The 8864-nt window shown below is 52.6% G+C and overlaps 1 protein-coding gene across 1 annotated transcript; it reads right to left on the reverse strand.

Moving 5' to 3' along the window:
- Nucleotides 1-1406: 1406 nt before the first annotated feature.
- On the reverse strand, nt 1407-2201 carry LOC136996116 (olfactory receptor 14A16-like; the record flags this gene model as incomplete). Its single annotated transcript, XM_067317105.1, has 1 exon — nt 1407-2201. A coding segment is annotated over one exon (795 nt), but the record flags the coding sequence as incomplete, so codon positions are not given.
- Between the last annotated feature and the right edge of the window lie 6663 nt (nt 2202-8864).

Here is an 8864-nt window from a genome sequence, read left to right on the forward strand (position 1 = left end):
GCACTTCCCAGAGACAGCTGTGTCCAGCAGCAGCTCCTCTGCAAAGAGTAGCAGGGCTCTGGGCACTGTCTGCTGCTGCTGACATGAGATGAGTGAAAGGCAGTGTGGAGTGGGAGATCAGAGCAGAGGTCAGTGTAGGAAAAATCTTCACAGCCCTTGACACAGTAAGTCTCTGGCTGCAGGGTAATGATACTTAGATTCCTGGAGGGGTCTTCTGAACCCATCCCATCCCATGGCTGGTAGGGTTTTTTAAGGATCACTCTCTTGGTTCCTCCAGTGCATAGGTGGGGGAGGAGATGCTTCAGAGCAGGGATTCCCAGCAACACTGTCAGAAGGACAGGATATCTTCCTCCTTTCTGGCAGGGATGGCTGCAGGGGTATGAAGCCAAGAAGTGCACACAGGTGTGCCCAGGGCTGGACTTCAGAGCAGTGTCACTGCCCCCCAGGGTGCTGTGTGCCTGGAGCAGTGGCTCTGCCTCCTGTGAGGGTCAGCACTCAGCCTGCCCGAGGAGCTCCCCATAGTACTGCAGGGAGAAGCTCTGGGTGGGAGGAGTAACCCCCGGCAGGGCAGGTTCATTCTCCTGATGAGAGGGTGCTGCGTGAGTCAGGGCTGCTCACAGTTCTAGCTCACCCTCAGAAAATGTCTGGACACGACTTTTCAAGACGACACTCATGGCAAGCTTACCTGAAAGGGAAGGCACTCTCCTGAGCCTCAGATTTTGTTTTGTATGTTTGGCAGGGCACAAATTGAAAAGGATGTTTTAGGCTTAGATGACTAAAGGAGAGTTCTGCAGTGTTACTGGGAGGGATCAATAGGTCTGCAGACTTTGTCCAGACTCTCCTCCTTTCCACTCTTGCTCTGCTTTGAGCACTGGAGCACCGTAGAGGGAAGGGACCAGCCCATGGTGACAGCTGGCTGCCACCCTCACAGGAGAGGGGTGTAAGATCATATCCTGACTGTGGCCACAGGAGCTGAGGTCTCCTAAGGGACACGGGACCCATGGTCTGCCCCACCTGTACTTGTCGGAGCCTGACTCTGTGCCCCTGAGCTCCCTTGGTGTCAGCACCAAAAGACACACTGCTCCTCACTCTCCTCATTGCACTGAAGGCATCCAAGCAGCTCAGACTAGTGGGATCGGAGGTTCTCCCATCTCTGCTGATGAAGGCGGAAGCCTGGCTTCCTGCTTCAACACGGTCTCTCAATCAGATTCAAATGACAGATTCCTGAGGACAAGTGGCACAAAGCAAAATATTTATTTCTTTTAGGAGAATGTAACAGAGAAAAGTAAGACAGACAGACATGAGCAACACCTAGCTATGTTGCCAAATACCCTGGGAATGAGGAGCAGATGCACATGGGAGAGTTATTGGTGCTGACTTTGTACCTACTGAACCAGTTTCCTCAGTGCGTCTTTGAGCTCCTTGTTCCTCATGCTGTAGATGAGGGGGTTCACTGCTGGAGGCACCACCGAGTACAGAACAGACACCACCAGATCCAGAGCTGGGGAAGAGAGGGAGGGGGGCTTCAGGCAGACAAAGATGCCAGTGCTGACAAACAGGGAGACCACGGCCAGGTGAGGCAGGCACATCGAAAAGGCTTTGTGTCGTCCCTGCTCAGAGGGGATCCTCAGCACAGCAGTGAAGATCTGCACGTAGGACAGCACAATGAAAACAAAGCACCCAAAGCCTAAACAAACAGTAATCACAAGTGCCCAAACTGTCCTGAGGTAGGAGTCAGAGCAGGAGAGCTTGAGGATTTCAGGAACTTCACAGAAGAACTGGTCCACTGTGTTGCCTCTGCAGAGTGGTATAGAAAATGTGTTTCCAGTGTGCATCACAGCATTGAGAAAACCACTGGCCCAGGCAGCTGCTGCCATTTGGACACAAGCTCTGCTGCCCATGATGGTCCCGTAGTGCAGGGGTCTGCAGATGGCAACAAAGCGGTCATAGGCCATTACTGTGAGAACAGAATACTCAGCTCCAACTGAAAAGACAAACAGGAAGACTTGAGCAGCACATCCCAAGTAGGAAATGGCCCTGGTGTCCCACAGAGAATTGGCCATGGATTTGGGGACAATAACAGAGATGGCGCCAAGGTCGAGGAGGGAGAGGTTGAGGAGGAAGAAGTACATGGGGGTGTGGAGGTGGTGGTCAGAGGCTACGGCTGTGATGATGAGGCCGTTGCCCAGGAGGGCAGCCAGGTAGATGCCCAGGAAGAGCAAGAAGTGCAAGAGCTGCAGCTCCCGTGTGTCTGCAAATGGCAGGAGGAGGAACTCGTTGAGGGAGCTGCTGTTGGACATTAGTTCCTTTGAGGCAGAGGGGGACTGTCCGAGGAAGAAGAGACATTGACAAGTTAGGGCAGACTTCTCTCAGCAAAATTTCTCATAACCTCCCCAAACACACACACATTACTTCTCCCCATCTCAGCAGCACCATCATTGATCTCCATCGATTGAGCTCCGGTTTCTGCTGGCTAAGTTTGCCGTGAGGAGCAGGGGACTCTGCCCATGGGCTCCAGAGGAGTCAGCCCTGACCTACAGCACTGCGGACATGGGAACAGGGGTGAATAAACTGTTATATTCACAGTTCCAGTCAGATTTCATCCACTCAATATATTGAAGGGAGTTTCAGCACCTTCACTCCCACTTCTAAACAATGTGGGTTCATGAATAGTTTTAAGGCTTCTTTGTTTTTCTTTAGCTGACCCAGTCACACCTGCGAAGGATTCCTGGAGGTAGAAATCCTCAGCATTGCTGCTGCACTCAGAGTGAGCAGCTGTGATTCTGGAGAGGCAAAAGGATTCACTCTGGCTTGAGTGCAGAGGGAGCAGAGCTGGCCTGTCCAGCTGCCTTGTTCCCAGCTGCCTTGTGCTCGCACCTCGGAGGTGGAGGACAATTGCACTCATGTTACCCGAAAAAGAAACGACACTGCAGAGAGCAGAGGAATGCACTTGCAAAGTGCCCATCAGCACTCTTTCTGAGGGGATGTGAGGCAGGTCTCAGCCATTTCCTTCTAGCCAGCAACACATCAATCTTCTTCCAGCTGCCCACATCCAGCCACCCAGGAGCATGTCTCAGCGTGGCCTCAGTACCTAGGTGGCTTTTGCCTGGGGCACCTAGATAACACACAGCTGCAATGGGAGAGCTGTGTCCCTGTGGAGGGCAGCTTGCAGCCTAGCCAGACACCCCAGGGAAATGGCAGAATGTCCTAAGGATGGGGAGTCCTGATGAGACAGTTGGCTCTTTCCTGGTCCCCCACACTGCATTGCCTGGACACCCACAGGTTAGAGGGGCACTTGGGCACCTCACTGTCAAGGACACGTCTGCATGGCAGGACCTGCAGGGTCAGTGTCTGAACTGCATCAGAAACCCCCCTGCCCAGAGAGTCCAAGGGGAAGCACAAGGGCAGCATGGGCAGGTGGGAAACATGGAACAATACCATGATACTTGTGGTGAGGGAGGCAGGGACAGGGAGGGACAGAGGGGCACTCAGGCGTGTCTCCTCTCCTGCATGTCCGGCTGCTGAGGAAACAACTCCTGCCCTGCACCCCACAGCCTTGAGAGCAGAGGGCTGTGCTGGCTGGGAGAGGAGAGGAGCTGTTGGAGTTGACAGTTTCCTCTCACACTCTGACCATGACTCTGCTGCCTGGAGCCGTCCCTGCGGGGAGCTGTTTCTCTGTCCCCACGTCTCTCTCCTCTCAGTGCTCACAGACCCCATCCCACCTGCTGGGTGCTCAGCTCTGCCCTCCAGAAACCTCCTGGGCAAAGGGCTCTGCCCAGGGGCACCTTCTTTTTTGCAGGTGCTACGGAGCAGGTGAGAGAAACGTTGCTGAGGCTGGAAAGGTGATGCTGGCTCTGTCCTTAGGCTGAGGGGTGGATGAAGGCATTTGCTGAGTCCCTCCCAGAACTGATCCTCTCTCAGTGTCACTGTTTTGGTGCCTCCGTTCCCTGTCTGAACCTGACAGATCCAATCCCATTTCACTCCACCCAAACAGAAAAGAACTCAAAGCACAGGCTCATGACAGCTCCTTCCCTTTCATGTATCTCCTTTCATGTATCCCCTGCCTTGGCATTCCTTTTGGAAAGGCCCCTCCAGAAATGTCCTGGGAGTGAGCTGGAGCTGTGGGCAGCCATGACCCAGGCAGCATCCTCTTGAGAGGAGGCTCAACCTGCCCTGACGGGGGTTTCTCCTCCCACCCAGAGCTTCTCCCCACAGTGCTGTGGGGAATTTCCCGGACAGGCTGAGTGCTGACCCTTGCAGGCAGCAGAGTCACTACTCTGGGCACACAGCACCCTGGGGCACAGTGACACTGCTCTGACTCACGAACCTGGACAGACCTGTGTGCACACCCAGGCTTCACACACCTGCAGCGTCCCTGGGAGAAGGTAGCAGGATGCCCTGTCCCTGTGACAGGGAATCCCTGCTCTAAAGCACCTCCCCCTGCTCTGCACAGGAGAAGCTGGGAGATCAATCCTTAAAAATCCAATCATGTGACTGGATGGGTTTCAGGACCTTTCCAAGAACCTCAGTAGCATTGCCCTGCAGCCAGAGACTTACCGTGTCAAGAGCTGTGAAGATTTTTCCCACAATGTGCTCTCCTCTGGCCTCCCACTCCACAGTATAGTTCACATCTCTCTGTCTCATCTCATGTCAGCAGCAGCAGCAGGCAGTGCCTGCAGCCCTGCTGCTCTTTGCAGAGGAGCTGCTCTTGAACACAGCTGTCTCTGGGCAGTGCTGCCAGGTTGCCATGAGCTCCCTCTGTCCCCGAGGCCTGGCCCTGCTCAGGAGCAGAGGTCCAGCTGAAGGCATGAATTTTTCTGTCCCGTGTGCTACATCCTCCTGGGAAATGTTCCCCGAAGTAGACTAAAATAATCACCTATTTTGCTTTTCTAAAGAGTAAAGAGAGACTGATTCCAGCATTGCAGTTTATTTCATCAGAGGATGGCTATCTATGAAAGGTGGAAACATCCCACTCAGGAAGCCCCTATTTCCATCTCTTAACTAGGCTGGGCACCTAGACAGGGACAAGAATAGAGTTTGTTTTCCCATGCTTTGGGTATTGCTTCAGATGAGTCAGTTTGGGCTTCTCAGGCTGCTTTAGAAGGCCCTGGGATGCAGTGGGATTCAGATCCTTCCCGTGAGCTCCACAAAAAATGCACAGGAGGTGGGATTCTCCTTGTCCAGGCAGAAGTGAGCACAGCATGGATGTCTGCATGCAAGATCTTGGTCTATGCTGCCATTATAATCACTGGAGATGGAGGGTGGGAGTCAGTTTTGCACACACAAACACCTGGTGACATTGGAAGAGACAGAGGTGCTCGAAGGCATGTGCCAGTGCGTGTTTGCTATGATGGAACAAGTGTGAGACCTTCATCCTTCTGGAGCATTAGTTGGGGGCCAGTCGAGGAATTGCCTTGGCCACCTGAAAAGATACTAGATGCCCACTGCTACCAGAGCTCCACTCGCCAGGAAGCTGAGACACATGCAGATCCCAACACTGTAAACTGTTGATGTCATCCAGTGCAGGCACTTGATTCAGTGATACAGAAATAGGCCTGCAGGGCCATGTCAGATGCCTGGGGTGTCCAGCACAAACACGTCTCTAGCAGATACACCATGGGACCTCTAGGAAAACCATGCCCTTTTGAAGTGGTTGCTGGGCAAGTGCCCCAGAGCAACTCAGGTTTCCTACCAGTGCCCAAACAACTGGATCCCACCACTGCCTTTAGGCCAAGTCCTTCTGGTCTACAGCCAAGCGTGCTTCACAAATGGGAGAGGCACATCCCACCAAGGTCTCTGCTCTAGTCTCTGCACCCTTAAAACCTAGTTTTCCTCCTCCTGAACCTCTTCCTACCCCCAGATGATATGAACAGGAACTGGGCTAATGATGACCTCAGGCTGTTAAATCAGAGGCTAGTCAGGGCCAGGGACTTCTTCAGTGGCACTTGTCCTGCCTGGAGATCGATTCACCTCTGTCACAGGCCCCAAGGTGCAACAAATCCACTCAGGCAGCCAACTCGTCTCCTGGCAATCCTGCAAAGTCCACCTCTGTTTCTCCCTGGCCTTGGGCACTGCAGGCTTTGCTCTCTTAGTGGAAACCTCCTTTCACCATTACATTGCCACCTGCTATCTGTGGCAGCATGGCTCTGCTCTGAAGTGGGGCCATTGCACACACAGTGTCCTTGTCCCTTGGTAACAGGTTTCACCATGACCATTCTGTTCTCTGCGCCACAGCTGAGGCTCTGCAACCCCAATATACACAAGTGAATGCAGCCTGGGGCACAGAGAGGAGCAGATGGAGATGCACAAGCTGTCACAGGACTGAAAGATGGTTGGAATAACTGAGATGTGGAGGGACCACTAGCATGATTCGAGGGCTCTGATGGTAGAGTACAAGCTCTGCAGGCGAGACAGTTAGGGAAGATGAGCAGGAGGGATGTCCTTTGTGTGAAGGGACAGCTCAGATGTGTGGAGCTTTTGCATGGGATGGACACAGGTTTGGGTGAGAGCTTGTGCATGAGCATCAGAGTAAAGATGACGCTGTGATGGGAGTTACAAAGCACCCGATGAGGGTGAGGAGGTGGATGCAGTCTCCTTTAAGCAACCTGAGGAAGTCAGTGGGTCACAGGGCCTGGTTCTGATGGGGGGACTTTAATCTCCCCGATATTCATTGGAAGGGCAAAGAGCAGGGTGCAAGCAGTCCGGGAGATCTCTGGAGGCTGTCAGGGACAGCTTCTAAGCACAGCTCCCTGATGGGCCAGTAAGGGTGACGCTCACCTGGATCTGATACTCACACACAAGGAAGCTCTGATGAGGGCTGTGATAATCTGTGGAAACCTTGGCTGCAGTGACTATGGAACAGTGGAGTCCTAGATCGTGAGGGCAGTGAGGAAGGACAATGGAAGTGTACAGACTCCAGCCTTCAAAGGAGGAAACTTTGTCCTCCTCAGGGGACTGGTGGGGGATCCCATTGGAGGCAACTCTGAAGGGCAATGGAGCTTAGGAAAGCCAGCAGGTCTTTAAGGGCAGCAGCCACCAAGCACAAGGATGGTCCATACCGATACTCATTAAAACTAGGAGACATTTGGTGAGATGGACTTGGCTAAACAGGACACTTTTGTCCACCAAAGTAGGGATGGTGAAACCAAAGCTCCCAGAGGGTAGACACTTGCAGGGGACGTCAAGGGCACGAAGAAGAGCTGCTACTACTCTGCTAACAGAGAAAGAATAAGCAAGGAACACCTGGACTCACTGCTGAATGGGCCAGGGGCTCTAGTAATAGCAGATGCAGATAGGTCTGAGGAGCTCAGGGCCTTCTTGGCTTCATTCTTCACCAACACGATCTCCTGGGCTGTTGTGCCTCGAGTCAGGGCTCCAGAGGAGAAAAAGAGCCAGCAGGGGATGAGGGTTGAGTGAGGGATGACTTGCAAGAACTCAACCCCTACAAGTCAGTGTGATTGCAACAGCTGCATCCAAGGACACTGAAAGAGCTGGCCGCTGTCATAGCAAGGCCACCCTCTCTTATCTTCGAAAGGTCGTGGAGATGGAGTGAGGTCCCAATAACTGCAGAAAGGCAAACGTTACATCCATCTTCAAAAAAGGCGCAGAGGGCAACCCAGGGAACTACAGGCCATTCAGCCTCAGTTGGTTGAGGAGTGTGTCATGGAGTGAGTCCACTCACTTCTGGGCACGTGAGGGAGAAGAAGGTGATAGGGAAGAGGCAGCATGGATTTACCCAGGGTAAATTGTGCTTCACCAACCTGATTGCCTATTAAGATTAAATAGCTCTATTTGTGTTTGGAGAGCAGAAAATGTCTTTCAACTTGATTTGAGCAAGCCTAGAGACCTCCTGAGGTCCCTTCCACCCTGAAAGAGTCCATGATTCTTCCCAGTCTCGATCTTCCTTTGTTGATGTCAGGGAAAGCAGGCAGGTGCCCTGTGACAGTGGAAGCAGGCCAGCTTTCTTGTCTTCCTCCAGCCAGAATTATTCAGATGCAGGGCTTCTTGGCAGGAACCCCCCAAACAGCCATGATCAATCCTTTGCTTCACTTTTAATTACCTTTTTCTTTTTTCTTTCTCCCCTTTTAAGTCTGTCTCTTTTACCATCCTGATCCCTTCTCCTACAGCCCACCGCTGCCTACCTTTAACCCATTTGCGCTGTTTTTCTTTGTTTGTTTGTTTTTGTCTTATTTTGACACAGAGGAGCTTCAGTCCAAAAGGATCTGGAGGAACTCGGGTGATTCACACAACAGATACCTTATGAAGATTTACAAGAGAAGTGTCAAGTCCTATGCCTAGGCAGGAATAATCCCATCCATGAGGAGAGATTGAGGGACCTGGGCTTCTTTATGCTGCTGAAGTGGAGGCAAAGGACAGCAGAGTAGGAGCCTGTGACTGCTTGAAGGGGGGTTTCAGAGATGATGGAACTTCTCTTGGTAGTGGGAAAGAGCATGAGAAGGAGAAAAAGCCACCAAGAGTAGCTTGTGGGGTTTAGCTGTGACATTAGGAAAAGCAAATGTCACTCGAAGGGTAGTGCTGTGGTGCTAGAGGTCACCCAGAGGGAGACTGTGATCAGCCCCTGACTTGCTGTTTCAAGGAAAAGCAAGTGAGGACAGGAAGACATCAGGAGAGGTGGGGAGATCCTGGGGTGAGAGCAAGGTGGGGAAGCAGCTTGGGTGTGTACAGGCTGCAGGGAAACAGGCACAGGTGTGGGAAAGGACAGGACACCTGTGGTGGAGATGGCCAAGGGCACGGCCAAGGCTGAAAGCTCCCAACACAGATAGGTCTTTGTCCTGTTGGCTATGGCTGGTGTCTCTGCCACCAAGGCCCATGAGAAGACATTGTTTCCATAAAGCACTGTGGCC

The sequence above is a fragment of the Apteryx mantelli genome, unplaced genomic scaffold, assembly GCF_036417845.1.
Source record: "Apteryx mantelli isolate bAptMan1 unplaced genomic scaffold, bAptMan1.hap1 HAP1_SCAFFOLD_20, whole genome shotgun sequence".
NCBI classification, from domain to species: domain Eukaryota; kingdom Metazoa; phylum Chordata; class Aves; order Apterygiformes; family Apterygidae; genus Apteryx; species Apteryx mantelli.